General features: G+C 39.9%; 1 protein-coding gene across 3 annotated transcripts in view; it reads left to right on the top strand.

Moving 5' to 3' along the window:
• Emcn (endomucin) overlaps nucleotides 1-21,873 on the top strand; it is a 100,357-nt gene that overhangs the window by 77,130 nt on the left and 1,354 nt on the right. For all 3 annotated transcript variants that reach the window (XM_055628215.1, XM_055628217.1, XM_055628216.1), the window contains 4 exons: nucleotides 849-944; nucleotides 4,092-4,116; nucleotides 5,292-5,353; nucleotides 10,091-10,164. In XM_055628215.1, coding sequence (XP_055484190.1) covers nucleotides 849-944; nucleotides 4,092-4,116; nucleotides 5,292-5,353; nucleotides 10,091-10,125 — 218 coding nt within the window. In that variant the 3' untranslated portion in view covers nucleotides 10,126-10,164. The remainder of the gene's footprint in view (nucleotides 1-848; nucleotides 945-4,091; nucleotides 4,117-5,291; nucleotides 5,354-10,090; nucleotides 10,165-21,873) is intronic.

The raw sequence follows: 21,873 nt of genomic DNA on the forward strand, positions 1-21,873 counted from the left end.
ATGCATGTCAAGTTGGAATTACAAATAATTATTTTTGGTTTCAGTAAAGAGCATTTCATTAAATAAGATATCACAAGAAAAACTGACCCATTGATTAATGGCATATTCATTTTGAAGAAGTAATAATGTCATTCAAAATCTATTTTAAAGTGTGTTGAAACATTGATTCCTGATAATGAAGTGTAAAGTACCCTATTGATGAGTTGAAATATTATGACCCCTGGATAAATACGTGAAAAGCATAGATACAAGTAGATGGGGGGGGGGGACCTTCCTCTCATTCACAGCAGCAACACACCCTTAAAACACATGCACACATGTGCAGACCTAACAATTTCCAGCTGTAATTTAAGACTTTCTAAAATGCTGTCCAATCAATCTACTTATGCTCTTTTTTTTTTAAACACATTTTCAATTTTTAAGGCAACATGTTGCAAAAATAAAAGTTTCAGCCTTACGACCGGAACCACCCAGTGAGCTGCATCCTTTTTTCAAGTAATTTCATTGTAAAATACAAAAGAACATAATGAATGAGTGTTATGTCAACTCTAAGCTAGAGAACTGCTGTCTCTACTCTCCTCTTTCCTTACTCCACCAGCCTCCAGGAAGATGGGAAACCATTCTTTTGAGGTTTGGAAGTTTAAGAAAGGCTACAAGAGTGACATCAAGTGGATATGTCAGAAATGACAAGCAGAGCAAACCTATAAATCATGTAATTATTGCTTGAGACGTACTAGTGTTTTGATAGAATGTTGTTTCAAAAAGAAAGCATGCATATTTTACCTAGTGTCATCTGTTTGTATGGAATCAGCAGCTCTCCAGCTGATGGTGTCCTCTATACTTTTCAGGTATTATTTTGCCTGTGGTTATTGCCCTGATTGTTATGACACTCTTGGTGTTCACTCTGGTGGGTTTGTATCGACTGTGCTGGAAGAGAGATCCAGGTAAGTAGCAGCCTTTTGTATTGTTTCATTTTGTTTTCCCAAAAGTAGAATGGGTGGTTGCTCAATGCAACCTTAAACTTAAACTGTCAAAAGGAGAAGAATTCTCGTGAAGATACCGTGTGGGAAACGGAATATCACAGAGAACAGAGGGAAGAGGTGGAAAAATTCTCTGCTGCTGTTCAAAGGAGTGATGGTTAAGATCTGTTCATAGAGTAAATATAGATCAATTCTTTTTAATGAAATAGCTTCAGCTGTGAGGACAGTAGTCAGGGATATCTGCTCCAAAGATGGTGTGCAACAGGACACGTGATCTGGAGCGCAGAGTAAAGAGGGGCCTGTGGAAACTTAGTGTAGAAGCCCATGCTCTCAAGAATCAGCCTCTGGGATTATTTCTCCCCTTGGAAGCTCGGCTTCTTTCCAACATAGGTATCTTCTGTGGTGGTATATAGTTTATCCTTTCTTTAGATAAACTTGCTGTTTTAGAGTAGATTAATATCTCAAAGTAGATAATTTGTAAAGATAAAATATTCCCCCACCTAGAGTTCATAATCACTGCAATCAACAATCACCTGTCATCATAATCAGCTTCGCTTAGAACAGTATATTTGTCTCAACTAATGAGCCAATGTTAATAAATTGCTCTAAACAAAAATCTCTATTTTGTTTATGCTCCTGCTTTCTTTACTCTGTTGTTTTCCTAGCATACCAGCAATGCTATCTTTTGACCTTAACTCTTTAGCCACACACCTTCCTCTGCTTGCTTAGCACAGCTATTCCTTCTGCCGCATTAACTCCAACTCATCTGCCCATTCCAGACCTCTGCCCTGGACTTGCTATGAAGTCCAGGTTTTCAGATACTTGTCCACACTTGCCATTTTCCTTGAACATCAAACTTACCCACCACTTGGCTTTTAAAACACACTTGCAACTTACCCTAGAGGAGCCAACGAACAATAATACATTGTACCTTTGATAGCATACCATTTCATTAAGCATAACACAGCATACCTTTAATTTTTAATTTTTGCAAAATTGGGTGACAGCTCCATGATTTAATAATTTTTCTTTACTTTCTCTGTGCCTGTATGGCCTTGAAAGCCCAGTAATAATTGTCTTATCATAAACCACATACAGTTCACGTTGCATTATGCTGGATATATCTAGTAGACTTTCTTCTATTTTTAAAATGTCCAGTGAAATAGATCTTCCCTTTGTTTTCATTCTAACTATTTCACTAAAAAATTCTACCTAAGCCTCTTAAGCTACTAAGAAGGTAAAAGGCGCTTATTTTTATATGGCTTATAAGCTGCACAGTTACTTTCCTCCCCCAGGACACTAATGAATGTGGTTTGGGTCAACCGTTGACTGTGAGTCTCACAGGAAGCTGGAGCAGATCATGGCAGCCAAAAGAGAAGTTAGCAGGCCAGAGCAGTAGCATTCATTCAAGCCCTGGGTGGGAAATAAGAAAAACAAGCAAGCAAACAAACAAAAAACAGTGTGCTTTCCTGTAGAAATGAGTGCACGAACCTCCTAATGTCAGAAAGATACTTTCTTACCCAGTTTCCAAAGAGAAAATAGTACTTGGCATAAACCAGCTCTCTCCCCACCCCCGTTTTTAAGCTGCCAATCCTATTTCTATGGGAATACAGGAATCACAGTTGAAGCCTGTGGGTGTTGAGTTTATGGAATGGATAAAAACTAATATACTAGATCCACGTATAAAAATACCAGTACTGCAAAGAAATTTTTTAACTGGAAAACTTTGAAAATGCATGAGGTTAAAAGACATTAATTTTCTATTAAAGCAGACTCTAAAGGAATAAATCCCTATCACTCTACAGTTATGCTGGACATGTATGGTATTCTAAAAACCAAGTGTGGAAATTATATAATCAGCCAAATCTATTTGGTTACTTTCAGCTTTGTTTCCACACAGAATTTCAAGCATTGTTATCATTAAATTAGCACCATTAAACACCTGCAGTTAATCACTCTTAAAGTATGTGGAGGAGACTTCATTACATTCAGAAAATTAATAAGCCCACTCTGCTCTCTGGAAGACAACATGAATCAGAAATTGGAAATTAAGCTTATTTGAATAATGTTTACCGTAAATTGAGTTTTAAGACAAGCATGGTATACATGCAGAAAGTTTGTTGGAAGGCATCTATCTGCTAATTAACCCACTTACCACACAGTAAGGGGAAAAAATGCTAAAATAGGCAGTCAAATATTTATCAGCTCACTCTGAAGAGAGGCTAATATCACAGGTGATAGTTCATTTGATGCTTATGGTAATAAAAAAATGTTGCTGGAGCCTACTGATGGGGAAAACATGATTAGACATCATTAATGAGCAATATGGTACGATGGGCTAATTTAGGTAATTAGAGTTCTAGTTGGATGTCTTGAGTTGGGCAACAGAAAGAGAAGTAGCCTAAATATTAATGTTATCCAAAATCTTTAGTAAAAAAATAATAACACTCAAAGGCAAAAGAGATATACTCAAGAGGCCTATCCCAACGATGAGCTAGATTAGATATGAAGAGAAACTGACACAGGAGCCAAATGGAATGGAATGGAGTCAGGGACAAAACAAGAGTTAAACAGCATTCCATTTGCTTCATGGAGGCCATGACCTTTGCGTATGAACCATTTTCAGAATGAACCCAAGGGGTTTCTATTGAGCATGTGAAAGTTTAGCTGCCTCAGTGGCACTTCAAATGCCATTCTTAAGAGGCTGAAATCACTAGGGTACAATCCAACAGAAAGGCCATCTCCGTTCTCACTCACCACAAGCACAGTGATTTGTCTCCCAATAAAGAGCATTGCATAAGAGAAAAATATAAAAGTCTATTCTCCAGTTGAAAAAGGCAACTCAGTAGATTGAGAAGTTTCTCAGAGATATCAAATATTTGGGAGTGTCCTAGCGTTATGTGTGATAGACAAATCTAGATGGCACATTCTCAAAGTAATGTGATACTATACGTTAAAAATTAAATTGTAATTAAGTCACTTGTCATTTATCTAACAAGGACTGCCCTGTGTCAGAATGAGTGTTAACTATGCCTGAGAGAATGCCTGTGGGTAACAAATTCAGGAAGAAAGCTCAGCTCTCAGGTTCACTAACAGCATCTTCTTTTCTAGGCACACAGGAAAACGGAAATGATCAGTAAGTGGAGCCACCTAACACCCTTCCCCTCAGAACTTCTAATCCTGTCATTTGCATAGAGAAAAAATGTTTGAACTCACGCTTACACTTTATGTATTTTTATGTATTTTTTATCTTAAAAAAAAAAATAGAGAGAGATTACCATACACAAGATTTGGGTACGTGTTAGAGCAATTTAAAGAGAACAAAAGGAGATTACTTTTAGGCATGGATAAACTATGAGACAGAAACAACAACAGCAAAAAGATGAAGAAAAGATTAGGTGGAGGGGTGAAGGATAGATACAACAAAGCAAACTATACAAGCCACACCCAGCATCTTAAGATAGCTTTTCTGGTGAAATGCTCAACATGTTCACCACAGCTCAGAACTGGACCTGTCCTTACAGCCTCTGAGTAGCTTTGACTAAGCAGCAACGCTGCACCGCTTTGACTGTCAAAGCAAGCAGAGGGGCTGGTTGCAAAACAAGCAGCTATTGCAAGCGAGGGGTTGATAAGGCAAGATTGCAGTGTGTTCTGTGTTCGTGTTAAAGAGCAAGAAAGCCGTCATGTTCTCTTTTTTTTTTCACCTGAACGTGCACCCAGTATTTATAGAAGTGGTGTTTTTTTTTATTTTTTATTTTTTATTTCATTACATTGTCACTATTATAGAAATAAAAGCTTTTGATTACCCATGCATCTTACTTACAAATGGAGGCTCTCAAGATGTCTAAGGAAAGGAGCTCTGTTTTAGGAATTAGAATCTGAGAGGCAATCTAGGAAACTCTCTTAAAAACAGTTGGTTCAGACACTGCAATCTTGAGATCTAATAAGAAATGAATATCCCTGGAACTCACTATCTGAACAGGAAGTTCACAGATGTTTCTGTGTCTTCTACCTCATAACTCAGCACTGGAGAAAAAGACAATTTAGATCTGGTCACGTTCATCTCCATGATACCAGAGATGTTTAACTAAAACAGATGGCGCCACTGTGACAGTGACGGAAACTGCCATCTTTTGTCAAAAAGTATTGGAAAAGGTTGCATGGTGCATGTGTGTTTGTAACGAAGAGTCACAGAATTTGCCATAAAAACTTAGAAAAGCAACTTTGCCTGTGCCTTGTCTTCATTCTGTGCTACATTTGCTTCCTTGAGCATGACTATAGTGCTAACTTAAGTATTTCTACATCCAACAGGCCTCAGTCTGATAAAGAGAGTGTGAAGCTGCTCACTGTTAAAACCATCTCTCATGAGTCTGGTAAGTTCCTACTCGGTTCGGAGATAAATGGGTAGATGGAAATCCAACTACAACAATGGGTTTGGGTCACATGAAAGCCAACTCAAAGCAGAACTTCTTGAGAAATAGTTCAACTGTAGCTCTCAAGACATACAAGGTCCTGCTGTGAAGAGGAAATGATCTTAAAATGTCATTTTCATAAATTGGGGTCTTGGGCCTTGCGGTATTGAAATTGCTTTTGATCGATGTGTAGATGTGTTCTAATGAATGAGTGGTGACTGGACACTTCCCATTCTGAAGAAAGATCGTAATGTTTACTAGGATTTTAAAAGTTATTATTGATGTTTTGTTTCATTTTTAACAATGTGTGTGTGTGTGGCCATTTGGAGTCATGATTTGTCAATTAAGATGTAAATAATGGTCTATATTATTTCACATAATTTTAACTAACCTTCCCAAGAAACATAAAATAAATTTTCCTATTGATAAAATCTACATTTGTACTTCTAATTCCCTATCTTTTTTCCTATATTTTACTAAATTTGAATGTGAAATACTTGAAAAATACAGATGTGATTTTCTTCAGATGTATTTGCATCAAGATCAATAATGAATGATAAGGAAGCTTGTTTTAAAAAAATTGAATGGTAATTTTCCCAGTATGTAAAGCATCAGTATCACCAGACAGAGAAATCAGAAACAACTTCTAAGTTTTACAAAGTGATCCGCATAGCTCTAACTTAAAGATCAAGTTGCATGATATACCCACCACATTCAGTCTCCAAAACCTGACTTAAAAAAAATGGTTCTGGGATGTAAGTGTTATGTCCAATGAGCACTAGTGTGAAGAGCTAGGTGATAAACACTTTTAGTAGCTTAAAAAATATTGCAAAGCAAAAGGCTCTAAGTAGTGTCCCAAACTAAACGCAGATATTAGGAGATTAATGTTGTTTCAATGTCATGGGGGATCCTCAAAGCAGAATAAAGTATCATAGAAAAGCAGAGGGCTGGAGGAGCCAGAGCCCCCAACACAGCACAGATATGCCTTAATCCTCTCTCCCCTTCCCCTCCTCCCTCCATCCTTACTGGAGATAGAGCCCAGAGCCATGCTAAGCAAGCACTCTCCCTTTGAGTAATAGTCTCAGCTCACCGTTTTTTAAAAGAGAGATCTGGTTTTTGTTCTTGCATCTTTGTGCATGCGTTCATGTTATGTCTGCTGTTTTCTCTCTCAGGAGTAACCCCACCTATTACGGGGCATAACAGCAAAGCTCCTCCATAGAGTGGTGTGAATCCATGCCCACGATTTCCATGGCCACTCAGCAGCTACAATTATGTAGCCCAGTTTGTTCCTCTGAGCAAAAGAAAAGAGTAAAAAAATTGAATAAGTAACCTAAATGTGCTTTAGTCAGTACGTGAGGAACTCCAAGACGGTAACACCACTAACCATGAGAAATTCTCAAGAGTCTGTCTGTGTCTGGTCACAAAACATCACAATGATTGCACGTGTTGTCCCGCCCTCCCTTAGGAGTTTAAACAAATGCACTGCAGTTTCCTTGGCTCTAGAGCTGGGGCTGAGGTGTTGTTCAGGAACTAGTGATATCTGCAAGGAGCAGGCTGTGATAAAGACCACCTGAGGTTATCCCCCACTCATTTCTAGGAAAATGACACCTCGCACTAGGCTCACGGGTTTCTCAAGAGAACATGACTTGGCCCCCCAAAATGAAACCTTCCAGAGTTCTGTTTGGCAAACTGAACAACAGATTTGGTTCTCTCACACTCAGATGGTACCTGAAACAGCAACTGAACTTGATCATGGTGGATATATGACCCTCAACCTGACAAGTACCTTTGCTTCCTTCAGGCATGGTCAGAACCCAGGTTGAAAGCAGAAATATTATCTTGGGAATATTAAGTAGTCTCTAGTACTTCTTTTTCTTCCCAGTTGGACTTGGGAAACACACTGCTTTCAAAATTACCCCAAAGGTCATCCAGTTGATTACCATTGGAAAATGCCTCAATGAGATAGAAATTAGTAATTCTGAAAAGATTTTAACAGCCTAGAATTAAGAAGCTAAGCATAATGACCTCAAAAAGGTCTGAGTTTTGATGAAAGTCTATTGTTATCAGGACTTGGTGGCTTCTTTAATGTCCCCAATCAAATGTCTTCCCAATTGCCTTTCAAACTTATTCAAATACATCTTCTTTATAAAAATCATTCCCACCACTTATAAGAAGCTTCATTTTTAAAATTATTTTGCATTTGTCTCAGGAGCAATGTTGAAATCTTTTCTAAAATTTAACTAGAATGTGGAATGACTGAGTTTAATACAATTTCACAAGTTTAGCTCAACTTTTCTACCATCACCCGTATAATCATCTCAAAATATTTAAATTAAAAGGTCATCTGATAAAGGATACATTAGGCCACTCACAAACCATTGTTAAAGACTTCTACAGCATACATTATTTATTTCAAAGTCTAAAGCATACAGTGTTAGTTAACATGCTTAAGCGGGAGGACAATAAAATTGGAGTTTCAGCAGCATAAACGTCATTGTTTCACTATAAAATCTCAGGACTTTTATCTCAAAAGGAATTTTGTTAGGATAGAAGCCAACAAATGTTTCCAAGAAAAGCAAAACAAAACAAAAACCTCTAAAGCCTCATACTTTCAAGAAAAATTACAGTGCATGCTAAACTACTTTTCGATATTTTTAGTTTCTAGATGCTTCAGGAATCCTGGTTAATTTTTTTTTTTTTGCATTTTTTCCAATGTTAACACTTTCTTATCCATAAATATTCCTCTGGATGATTCCATTAGATCTGCTCTTTGTCAGTCTGCTGCTGAAAAGGTAGTTCATACATGTTTAAAGGTAGAGCTTATCTTCACATAAAAGAAAAAAAAATGTGCTCCTGTGCAAGAGACCTATGCTTTCAGAACAATGTGCTTGGCTTTTGTAGGAAATCTAGCCAAGTTAAACACCACTGTGTCTAAGTGCAGAATATCTGTCCAAAATGATTGGTTTAATGGGATTCTCAGACTATAACTCAAAGACCATATATTTCTCTTCACTTTTAGCATACAAGGAAGGGTATAAGAAAGTTAAAGAAAGTATTAGATCACATTGTGTATAAAAGCAAACATAAAAGTAGATAACATAAGTTTTAAATTACATATGAAGTACAAGCTTGATGCAACCACTGTTGGCCTTTGGTATCCTATTGCCTTCCAACTGCTTCTTATTCTTTAGGTACACAAATGCATTCTTTTTTTTTTTTTTGTCACAGCATGTTAGTTATTTTCTATTGTTGTGATAAAATACCACAACCAAATCAACTTAAGGAAGAATGGGTTTATTTTAGCTTATGGTTCCAGAGGGAGAGAGTCCCTATGGTGGAGAAGGCATGGCAATAGCAGCAGAAAGCTGACCAAATTTTTATGCATAGAAAGAAAAAAAAAAAAAAACAGAAAGTATGGCAAGGCTATAAACCCTCAAAACCCATTTCAGTAAAATATTTTCCCAGCAAGGCTCCTCCTCCAACTCCATAAACTTCTGAAATAGTATCACCAAGTGAAGACCAAGTGTTCAAACACATGAACCTGTGAGGGACATTTCTCATTCAAATCATTCCACACAGGTATCATTATTATAATAACTGTTAGCCAAATCATGCTACTGTTGAGTTTTTCTCACATTGTCCATTTCTGACTGGACAGAACTTAAGGTCAGTATTAAGAATTGTACTGAATTCTTATGTAAATAAAAACATATTGGATTTATTTCCTACTCTTCTACTTCACAGTCATGGGCTTCAGGTAAGTATGTGCCTTTGGCAAACTGCACAGGTGCAAAGAGAAGGTTGTAGTGGGGCTGCAAGGGCTGTCACATTGTGCAAGCAGCTCTTCCAGCATGGAACCCAACTGGGAAGGGTCCCAAGTCAGTCTTGTAGCCCTCTGATACTATTTATTACTGCCACACCTGTGAAAGTAGCTGGTTCCGTATACATTGTCACCAGAAGACAGGTGTGTTACCCACTGGCAGATACCACTAGAGTAAAATGATGACATGTATCCTCACTGCTGGCGACTTTTACCCCTATTGCTCCTATAGAAAGTGATGGTGCTAAACCTTGACCCTCCTTGAAGGATGCAGGTCAGATGAAACACACTAGTCATGAACTCAGTACCATGCAAAAACTTCTCTGGAACTCTTATCCTCCCACTGCCCAGGTTCATGCCTTTACCTTAATATACTTAATACTATAATATCACTGAGCTGCTGAGGGATATCACCTATATGCCTCCCCGGGTGTCACAAAAGTGGTCCTGTTGGCTTATAAACTATTCCTCCAAACTGTCCACTGAATTATTTAATTGGAAAGACCAAGAGTACCTTCTTGATAAAATGGCACTTTAAGTATATAGTGTGGGTATACCAGGGAAAACCACTTCCCTCGTGTAACAGAAGAGTCAATATGAACCTCCTGGTGTGTCTGTTGTTGTGTTCTCCAGTTACACACTCTCACCTCCAGGTTGTTAGTTAGCAAGGCCTTTATAGAGTGAAAATAGGAGATGGCCAAAGAAAGCTCATAAATCTTAGTAAATAATTCCCAGGCAAAACCAAAAAGTGAGCTGTGGCTTTAATGACAATCTTGGAGAAAAGTTGAACTTTTCCTGAGTAAAAGAAAATAGAGGAAACTTTATTTTCATACTTTGTATCTCTGACTGCATAGATCAAACCTATCTTCTGTTCTCAGGCGAGCACTTGGCACAGGGGAAAACCAAGAACTGACACTGTGATGGACCCTCCCTACACCTGAGCAATAAATATGTAAGTATGCTAATTCCATTCACAGAGATACAAATTTATATCTGTTTCCTCATCCTGCTCTACCACAGATTATTTTTTTTATTTTTTTATTAATTACACTTTATTCATTTTGTATCCCCCCATAAACCCCTCCTCCCCTCCTGATCCCACCCTCCCTCCCCTTTCTGCATGCATGCCACTCCCCAAGTCCACTGATAGGGGAGGTTCTCCTCTTCTTTCTGATCTTAGTCTATCAGTTCTCATCAAAAGTGGCTGCATTGTCCTCTACTGTGGCCTGGTAAGGCTGCTCCCCCCTCAGGGGGAAGTGATCGACGAGCAGGCCAATCAGATTATGTCAGAGGCAGTCCCTCTTCCCATTACTATGGAACCCACTTGGACACTGAACTGCCATGGGCTACACCTATGCAGGGGTTCCAGGTCATCTCCACGAACAGTCCTTGGTTGGAGTATGATTTTCTGGGAAGTTCCCTGTGTTCAAATTATCTTGTTCTGTTGCTCTCCTTATGGAGTTCCCGTGCCCTCCAGCTCTTACTATTTCCCACTTCTTACATAAAATTCCATTCACTCTGCCCATCAGTTGGCCATCAGGCTCAGCATCTGCTTTGACAGTCTATACTGCAGAAGCTTTCAGAGGCCCTCTGTGGCAGGTTTCAAGGTTGTTTCCTGTTTTCTTCTGGCTTTCAGAGGCCCTCTGTAGCAGGTTCTGAGATTGCTTCCTATTTTCTTTTTCTTCTGATGTCCATTCTCTTTGCTTTTCAGGATGGGGATTGAACATTTTAGTTAGGCTCCTCTCTTTTGCTTAGTTTGTTTAGATGTACAGATTTTAGTGGGTTTATTCTATATTGTATGTTTATATGAGTGAGTATATACCATGCGTGTCTTTTTGGTTCTGGGACAACTCACTCAGGATGATCTTTTCCACGTCCCACCATTTACCTGCAAATTTCATGATTTCCTTATTTTTCATTGCTGAGTAATACTCCATTGTATAGATGTACCACAGTTTCTGCATCCATTCTTCAGTTGAGGGGCATCTGGGTTGTTTCCAGCTTCTGGCTATTACAAATAAAGCTGCTACAAACATGGTTGAGCAAATGTCCTTTTTGTGTACTTGCGCCTCTTTTGGGTATATGCCTAGGAGTGGTATGGCTGGATCTTGAAGAAGCGCTATTCCTAGTTGTCTGAGAAAGCGCCAGATTGATTTCCAGAGTGGTTGTACTAGTTTACATTCACACCAGCAGTGGAGAAGGGTTCCCCTTTTTCCACAACCTCTCCAGTATGTGTTGTCCCTTGAGTTTTTCATCTTGGCCATTCTGATGGGTGTAAGGTGAAATCTCAGGGTTGTTTTGATTTGCATTTCCCTAATGGCTAATGAGGTTGAGCATTTCTTTAAGTGCTTCTCTGCCATTCGATATTCCTCTACAGAGAATTCTCTCTTTAGCTCTGTTCCCCATTTTTTAAGTGGATTACTTGGTTTATTGCTTTTCAGCTTGTTTAGTTCTTTATATATATTGGATATGAGTCCTCTCTCAGATAAAGGGTTGGTGATGATTCTTTCCCAATCTGTAGGCAGTCGTTTTGTTTTGGTGACAGTGTCCTTTGCTTTACAGAAGCTTTTCAATTTCATGAGGTCCCATTTATTGATTGTTGCTCTTAGAGCCTGTGCTGTTGGTGTTCTGTTCAGGAAGTTTTCTCCTGTACCAATGAGTTCTAGGGTATTCCCCACTTTTTTTTCTAGCCAATTTAATGTGTCTGGTTTTATGTTAAGGTCTTTGATCCACTTGGACTTCAGTTTTGTGCAGGGTGATAAGTATGGATCTATTTTCATTTTTCTACATGTAGACATCCAGTTGGACCAGCACCATTTGTTGAAGATGCTATCTTTTTTCCATTGTACGGTTTTGGCATCTTTGTCAAAAATCAGGTGTCCATAAGTGTGTGGGTTTATTTCTGGGTCTTTTGTTTGGTTCCATTGATCCACCATTCTGTTTCTATGCCAGTACCATGCAGGTTTTATAACTGTTGCTCTATAGTACAACTTGAGATCAGGGATGGAGATACCTCCAGAAGATCTTTTATTGTAGAGGATTGTTTTAGCAATTCTCGGTTTCTTGTTATTCCATACAAAGTTGAGAATTTTTCTTTCCAGGTCTGTAAAGAATTGTGTTGGCAATTTGATGGGAATTGCATTAAATTTGTAGATTGCTTTTGGTAAGATGGCCATTTTTACTATGTTAATCCTGCCAAGCCATGAGCATGGGAGATCTTTCCATCTTCTCATATCTTCCTCTAATTCTTTCTTCAGAGACTTGAAATTTTTTTCATACAAGTCTTTGACTTACTTGGTTAGGGTTACACCAAGGTACTTTATGTCATTTGTGGCTATTGTGAAGGGTGTTGTTTCTCTAATTTCTTTCTCAGCCCTTTTGTCTTTTGTATACAGGAGTGCTACTGATTTTTTTGAGTTAATTTTGTATCCAGCCACTTTGCTGAAGGAGTATCAGCTGTAGGAGTTCCCTGGTAGAGTTTTTGGGGTCACTCATGTATACTATCATATCATCTGCACATAGTGATAATTTGACTTCTTCCTTTCCCATCTGTATCCCCTTGATCTCCTTCAACTGTCTTATTGCTCTAGCAAGGACTTCCAGCGCTATGTTGAAGAGATATGGAGACAGTGGGCAGCCTTGTCTTGTCCCTGATTTCAGTGGGATTGCTTTAAGTTTCTCTCCGTTCAGTTTGATGTTGGTTATAGGCTTGCTGTATATCGCCTTTACTATGTTTAGATATGTGCCTTGTATCCCTGATCTCTCCAGTACTTTAAACATGAATGGATGTTGGATTTTGTCAAATGCTTTTTCAGCGTCTAGGGAGATTATCATGTGGTTTTTTTCTTTCAGTTTGTTAATATGGTGGATCACATTGATGGATTTCCGTATATTGAACCACCCCTGCATACCTGGGATGAAGCCTACTTGGTCATAGTGGATAATATCTTTGATGTGTTCTTGGATTCGGTTTGCAAGTATTTTATTAAGTATTTTTGCATCAATGTTCATAAGGGAGATTGGCCTGAAATTCTCTTTCTTTGATGAGTCTTTGTGAGGTTTAGGTACCAGGGTGACTGTGGCTTCATAGAATGAGTTTGGTAATGTTCCTTCTGTTTCTATTTTGTGGAATAGTTTGAAGAGAATTGGAGTTAGCTCTTCTTTGAAGGTCTGGTAGAATTCTGCGCTGAAGCCATCTGGTCCTGGGCTTTTTTTGGATGGGAGACTTTTGATGACTGCTTCCATTTCTTTGGGGGATATAGGACTATTTAATTGATTTACCTGGTCCTGATTCAGCTTTGGTGAGTCAAATCAATCAAGAAAATTGTCCATTTCATTTAGATTTTCAAATTTTGTTGCGTATAGACTTTTGAAGTAAGTCCTAATGATTGTTTGGATTTCCTCAGTGTCTGTAGTTATGTCCCCCTTTTCATTTCTGATTTTGTTGATTTGGGTGGTGTCTCTCTGCCTTTTAGTTAGCTTGACTAAGGATTTGTCGATCTTGTTGATTTTCTCAAAGAACCAGCTCTTGGTTTCATTGATTCTTTGAATTGTTTTATTTGTTTCTAGGTGATTGATTTCAGCCCTGAGTTTGATTATTTCCAGCCATCTACTCCTTTTTGGTGTGTCTGCTTCTTCTTTTTCTAGGGTTTTTAAGTGGGCCATTAAGTTGCTTGAATGAGCTGTCTCGAATTTCTTCTTGAAGGTACTTAGTGCTATGAACTTTCCTCTTAGCACTGCTTTCATTGTGTCCCACAAGTTTGGGTATGTTGTGCCTTCATTTTCATTGAGTTCTAGAAAGGCTTTAATTTCTTTCTTTATTTCTTCTCTGACCCAGCTGTCATTTAGTAACAAGTTGTTCAGTTTCCATGTGTGTGTAGGCTTTTTGCTATTTCTGTTGTTGTTGAAGTCCAGCTTTATTCCATGGTGATCAGACAGGATACAAGGGATTATTTCAGTCTTCTTGTATCTGTTGAGGCTTGCTTTGTGACCAACTATATGGTCTATTTTGGAGAAGGTTCCATGAGGTGCTGAGAAGAAGGTAAATTCTTTTGTGTTTGGGTGTAAAGTTCTGTAAATGTCTGTGAGGTCCATTTGATTCATGACCTCTGTCAGAGATATTGTTTCTTTGTTTAATTTCTGTTTTGTTGACCTGTCCTTTGTTGAGAGTGGGGTGTTGAAGTCTCCCACTATTAATGTGTGGTGATCTATATGTGGTTTAAATTTTATCAATGTTTCTTTAACAAATGTGGGTGCTCTTTTATTTGGGGCATAGATGTTCAGGATTGTGATGTCTTCCTGGTGGAATTTTTCCTTGATGAGTATGAAGTGTCCTTCCTCATCTCTTTTTATTAATTTTGGTTGAAAGTCTATTTTATCAGATATTAGAATGGCTACTCCTGCTTGTTTCTTGGGTCCATTTGCTTGGAAATTCGTCTTCCAACCTTTTACCCTCAGGTAATGTCTATCTTTGTGTCTTAGGTGTGTTTCTTTATGCAACAGATTGCTGGGTTTTGTTTACGTATCCATTCTGTTAATCTATGTCTTTTTACTGGAGAGTTGAGTCCATTGATGTTGAGAGAGATTAATGACCAGTGGCTGTTAGATCCTTTGAATTTGATGTTGGCTGTGTTCATAAGGTTGTGTGCTTGGTTGCTTTTTGTTTTGCTGTAGTAAGGTTAATTATTTCCTGTGTTTTCTTGACAGAAGCTAATTTTCTTGGGTTGTATTTTCCCTTCCAGTGTCTTCTGTAATGCTGGATTTGTGTGTAGGTATTGTTGAAATTTGTTTTTGTCATTGCATATCTTGTTTTCTCCATCTATGGGGACTGAGAGTTTTGCAGGGTATAGTAGCCTGGGTTGACATCTGTGTTCTCTTAGGGTCTGCATTATATCTGTCCAGGCCCTTCTGGCTTTCATAGTTTCTGTTGAAAAGTCAGGTGTGATTCTAATGGGTTTGCCGTTATATGTTACTTGGCCTTTTTCCCTTGCAGCTTTTAGTGTTTTTTCTTTGTTCTATATACTTACTGTTTTGTTTATTATGTTGCGGGAGGATTTTCTTTTCTGGTCAAATTTGTTGGGTGTTCTGTAGGCCTCATGTATCCTTATTGGCTTCTCCTTTAACTTGGGGAAATTTTCTTCAATGATTTTGTTGAAAATATTTTCTGGGCCTTGGAGAAGGGAGTCTTCTTTTTCCTCTATTCCTATTATTCTTAAGTTTTGTCTTTTCATATTGTCTTGGATTTCTTGGATGGTCTGTGTCAGGAACTTTTTGGATTTAACATTTTCTTTGACAGATACATCGATTTCTTCCATTGTATCTTCTACACCTGAGATTCTTTCTTCCATTTCTTGTATTCTGTTGGTTATGCTTACCTCTGTAGTTCCTGTTTTCTTCCCTAAATTCTTCCTCTCCATTATTTCCTCCATTTGTGTTTTCTTTAATTTTTCTAGTTCTATCTTCAGGTCTTGAGTTGTTTTGTTTACTTCCTTCACCTGTCTGCTTGTATTTTCCTCTTTTTCTTTTAGTTCCTTCAACTCTGTCTCTTTTATTTCTTTCAGTGATGTAATTATTTCTTCTCTGAAGACCACAAGCTGTTTGGCTGCATATTCCTGTATTTCTTCACGGATGGCCCTAATCTGCTTGTCTTTATCTTCCTCCATTTCTTTACGGATAGCCATGATCTGTTTGGTTTTATCTTCCTCTAATTCTTTACGTATTTTATTTGTTTCCTTTATTATCCTCTTCATCAACATAGATGTAAGGTCATCTTCTTGATTTTCTATTATGCTGCATTGTTCAGGGCTATTCGCCCCTGGATGGCTGGGTTCTGGAGATGCCATATTGCTCTGTCTTTTGTTGAGCCTTTACGCTGACCTCTACCCATTGGGCTGATTTAGGTGTTGGCTATTGGTTTCTGTGCTTCCTGGAGGCCTGAGGTAGGGAGTATCCCCTTGGCCGGAAGATGATTTTTCCTGAAGGAGTCCTTCTCTGCTTTTTGGTTATGGTCACTGTATGGCCAGTGTTTCTCAGGAGTTGCCACTGCTCACCTCAGGTTTATAGCCCTGAGTAGTAGCTGTGGTCTATGTTAGGCAAGGGGGGATCTCCTCTTACCCATAGAATTTCTCAAGACAGCTGCCCCTCTGCTGGGTTTCTTGTTATAAATTTAGTGTTCTGCTGCTCACTAAATTTCCATGTACAGTCTTCTTGAAGAAACTGCTGATTCCCTAGCTGTGGGGTTTTCTTCCAACAGGGAAACTCAGTCTGTTATCCTGGGGCGCACAGTTCTGTCCGGGAAAGTGGGAGGTGCACTCAGCAAGTCTCTGGGCCAGAGGCTGATTGCTCCGCTCTGGACCTGGAGAATGTGCACCTAGGTTGAGTTGGCGCCTGGGGGCACTGCTCTGGTCTGGAGGCTGGGTGCCTCACTCTGGACCAGAAGCTGTGTGTCTCTGTCTGGGATGGCAGCTGCAGGCACTGCTCTGGTCCAGACGCTGTGGGTGCAGCCCCCCTGAAGGACCAGGGATTCCCATTGTTTTGACAGTCCAGCCAGGGACAACTGGTTGATCCCTGGCACAGTATCTGAGGGCTGCTGTAATGGCTCTCTGGCTTTTGTAGGTCTGAGGATGCAGCTGTGTGTCCCAGTGCCCTATGGGAACTCAATAATGGCAGCAGAGCACAGCGCTCCTGCCTGCACTAGAGTCTGCGTGAGTCCAGGAAGTGTTTTGGTGCTGCGTGTCCTAAGCGTTAGAGCTGCTGACCCCCTCTGCTGGGGGTTTCCTCCTGCCAGACACACGCAGTCTGGTGCCCTGGTGCCCTGGTGCCCACAGTTCTATCTGAGGCGGCGAATCAGGAGCGCAGGCAGGGCTCCGTGCAGGCGCCTGAGTCCCGGCTCTGGGTCCGGGCTGGCTCTTGGGGCACCCGCGGAACCCGAGTCTTTTCCAGGGGATGTCTGGGTAACCTGAGGTCGGTCCCGATTGTTTCCTGCTCCGAGGGGTTATCTCTCGACTGGGAAATCCAGTCTATGGTGCTGTGGGCCCACAGTTCAGTCTGAGACAGTGACCGGATCACACTGGCGTGTAGCTCTGGGCTGGCGACCAAGCGCCTGGCGGAACCGGGATCTCTTCCGAGGTTTAGCCGGGTGAGTTAAAGCTGATTGAATCCCCCACCATGGGGTATCCTCTCACCTGTGAAACACAATCACTTGTGTTTTATGGCCGCGAGTTCTGATTGCTGGTCACTGTGCCAATCCTGCTGTGCTGCTCCTCAGAATGAGAGTCCTCCCGGCGTCGCCATCTTGCCCCCTACCACAGATTATTTTATAGATGTTCAAACCCTGAACATTTAATGGTTAGTGTCAATGAGAGCATCATTGACTGTCTAAAAACAACCTATAAGAAAAGCTGCCAGAAAAATGACTGCTGTCTCGATTGTAGAACATTCTTCCCGTGGCCCTCCCTACCTGTGTAAAAGGGATGAAACAGTTTAGTCTTCCTTCCTATACATGACACTTACTTGTGAGTCCAGTTCTCCTGTGCCTGGGCTAGGCAAGGTTCCATAGAGTAATGACAACTTAGGAGACACAGGAACAGTGCTGATAGACCTGTAGTTTATTGCAGGGGCACCATACAGAAACTGCATGGATAAAGATGGTCCTCCCTGCCATACACTGGCTCAGAACTGGTGGTCCAGCTCCATTGAAGAGCCACCCATTTTCCTGATCTAGGGACCATACCATCAAGAGGCACTTTCTCTCTGGATCTAGGAACCATATATATGTGCACAAAACCATTTGAACCAAGTGTTGAAAATGCAGTCTCAGTTAAGGTTTCCTAATTCTCAACTAATCAAGAAGATTTGTTTTTACTACATGATCAGCTGAGGAATGCAACCCTTCTACTAACTCAAGGAGACCAGATAGAAATGATAAATTTCATGCTACAATAATTGTTAATCCAAAAACAATGAAAATACTCAGAAGCATTAATTACATGCAACTTTTAATCAATATATTCCTCATCTGGACCAGGAGCCAGGGCAATGCAGATTCCTTTCTTATTCCCCTTCAAGGCTGCCCTGGACTCGCTTCACAGCAAACTGCCTTTGGCTTTCCTAGAAGCAGATTAGAAGATTTTCTGGGGTTGATTTGGGTTCTTATAAGAAGCACTGATTAAATTCTCTCACAATTAATGTTTGGTATTTTATAAAACATATGAAAATTATCTTTCATAGCAAACAATAAAAAGCGAATGAACCAATAAACACTTAAATGTCCAGCACTGGCCTGACCAAGCTGGTCATCACTCTGAGTAACATGTCATTGTTCAGTGCACTGCTTGTGACGACTGCCCAGCTATTATTATGGTGTCTCTGTTGTCTACGGAGTATATAATGGTGCCCAAGCTTTTTTTTTTTCCATCAGGAACAGAAGACAGCAGCAGAGATGCCCATCTAGGTTCAGAAATCATCATCCTCATCACCATTATCATCGTCATCATCCCATTGTCCTCTAGCATGTTACTAGATGTATATTGCAGTGAAAGGAGTTATCCTTTCTCCTTCCTTTTTTAATGGTCACTTTTGGGAGCTCAGTTGGATAGTCCTGGAGTGGTACTGTGTGATGAATACATGGGAATCAATTCATGAAAAGAAGGTTTTCTTTAGTAGCTGTAGTTGCCTTTCAACCCATGACCTAGTAAAGGGATATTTTCTTACTTACAAAGTACTCAAAATGTGGAAGCCAATTGTCTAGCTTGGATAAAAACAAACTCTCTTCTATTCAGACGGGTGGACAAGAAAGACAAAGTTGTCTGGTCCAGGTAAATTTAGTAAAAGAAAACATTGTCCAAGCTGGGGATATCATCAAACTCAATAAAGTGCTTTCCTTACCGTGCACAAAGCCATATAAAACCAGACATGGTAACACAGCACTGCGGACGTAGAGACAAGAAGATCCAAAGGTCAAGGTCATATTCAGACACATGACATATAGTAAGGTTGAGGCCTGCTTGCTTGGCATGAGGTTGGAGACAGAGACAAAGACAGAGACAGACAAAGAGGAGAGACAGACAGACAGACAGAGAGAGCTCTATCAGCATTGTCCCTGTGTCCTGGAGGTTGTCATTACACTATGGAACCTTGCTTAATCTAGGCAAGGAGGACTATATGACTGTGTTCATGAGAAAGCATGACCCACAGGAAGGAAAAGTGAACTGTGTCATTCCTTAGACAGGTGGGGTGGGCTAAGGCAGGGAGGGAGAGAGAGGGAGAGAGAGAATGAGAAAAAGAGAGAGAATTATTCAACTCCCATTTAACAGGAGGCCTTAACTCTACCCAAAGAGCTATAGGTAACTAAGGAATGCTGAGAGCCTGAGAAAGTCTTTTCCAGGGAAGAGCACACCAGTTGGTTATTCAATATGAAACTGTCATCTCTGGAGAATGTGCATATAAGTAACGTTATCTAGACTGAGCCAGTTGTACTTACAGATTTAGTGATACATTAATACTCATATACATATATACCTTTAACAACAATGAATGAAGAGGCCACGGACTTGAAGCAGAGGAATTGTTTTAACATTGTAGTCCGCGGAGATGGCGCCCTGGTCAACTGCTTCCTGCACTAGTGTCAAGATTTCATCATGGATTCCCTGAAGCCATGTAAATGTGTGATAAGGGTGGCAAACCCTTGTAACCCTTGCTCTCGGAGGCGGAAACAGGCTGTCCCAGAAGCAAGCAAGCTAAATAGCCCAAACTAGCCAAAGCGTTGAGTTGGCTTCAAGTGAGGCAGCCTCCGTCAATACGAAGAGAGTGATTGAGGCAGCTACCGTCAACCTCTGGCCTCCACAGGTGCCTGTGTCTGTGTAAACATGCCTCAACATATACAGCCACACCGTACACAACATACACATATCATACACACGCGAAAATATATTCTTGAGCTAGGATTTCTTGTCTTTTGATTTGCAAAGCTACATAACTCTTGTTGCACTCACTTCTGACTACTTTTGGGATTGCATAACCAGATTCTGAACAGATCAGAAAGGAGTGGGAAGAAACAAGTTTGACATCTGCCAATTGTACCGTCTATTTGCGTTACTTTCTCTTCAACATACATATTTCTGTCACTGTGCTTAGAATTTAATAACCAGTGAGTAATTTCCAGGTTGTCAACTAGAAATCAGATATCAGTGCAGAGATTCAGAATGAGTTGGAAGGAGTTCATCAGTATTATGGAAGGAGCTGAGAACTTTCTGAATCAATGTGCAACAATAATGTGCAAACAATCACTTACATTCAATTTTTTTTTCCTCAAATGAATGTTCTAGTTATATTCAGTGCTTTCTGTCTCGTCTACTGATTGTCTAAATTTTTTGCAGGTATTTAGATTTACTGTGAATTGGCAGGGCAGTCAGAAACTCTAAATGACTTTTCACCCTTGAATTCCACTAGAAGAATAACATTTTACATAAGAAATAAGAAAACAATTGTAGAAAAATGCTGTCTAATCAGTTCAAATCCATCCTACCATCTGCTACATTTGTAACAATAAGAATGTTGACAGGGCTCCAGATAATAGTGCCTTTACACTACTAACTCAGTGTCACACTGGAGGATGTGGTAGTCGCAGTTCTCTAGAGAAATGGAGTCTCTAAAGTGAATATGTAATCATAGGACATTTGTTAGGTTAGTGTACTCAGTGAGGGCCGGCTAGACTAACAATGGCTGCCTTCACTCTGGACAGACTGAGAACTGGCAGTTGCTCAGTCTGGGAGGGTGAAGGCCTCTGCAGTCCCAGTCTGGCACTGAAAGCCTGGAGGGTACCTGGAGAGCTACTGTTCTTGAGTCCACACTGGATGCTTAAAGAAGCAGGAAGCAGGGCTCTGGTTGATCACTGGGGGAGGCATCAGAAGCAGCAGCAGGAAAAGCCAGGCAAGCAGGCTAAGAGCACAGCTTTGTTTTTCAGCTTTCGTTGTATTTGTATGGCCGCTACAATGTGGAACCCTGATTTGGAGTGGCTCTTTCCATTTCAAATGTGAGAAAATCCTTTACAGGTGTGCCTTCTGCCTCATCTCTTAGTTACCTGATACCAGATTCAGTCTAGTTGACAATCAAGATAACCAACACGGGGGCCATAATACTTATTTTAGCTTCTACTTACCGTCTATAGTTCACTTTGATCCCAGGTGTGAGAAGAGTAGTTTTTAATCTCAAAATAGATGGCTCCGTCCTCAAAAATAGCTGTTTCATTTTTTTGTAGATTTAAAAATCTTTTACTGAGGTTTGAATGTCAGTATAATCAAAGAACCAAAGCTGCATGAGATACTAGTGTATGCATTTTTTTCTTTACATGATAGTACTCCCTGGCAGGTAAAAATGTATCCTGTTATTGTTCACTCTATCTATTCTCATATATGGATTAGCAGAGGTGGCATGACTGCAAGGTAAAATTTGTTGTCACATAGAGGTCCTGTTAAGGCCAGAGTCCTTATTTGCGCAGTGGTGGTTTCATAGATATTTTTATTGAAGCAATACTTTGACCATATACATCTCTCTATACCCATCTATTTATCCTCCTCTCCTCCTTCCTTCCCCTGTATAGCCTTGCTTTTTTTCTCATGTATGTATGTATGTATGTATGTATGTATGTATGTATGTATGTATG

This window comes from Psammomys obesus, unplaced genomic scaffold (assembly GCF_907164565.1).
Source record: "Psammomys obesus unplaced genomic scaffold, mPsaObe1.curated_primary_1811, whole genome shotgun sequence".
Taxonomy (NCBI): Eukaryota; Metazoa; Chordata; class Mammalia; order Rodentia; family Muridae; genus Psammomys; species Psammomys obesus.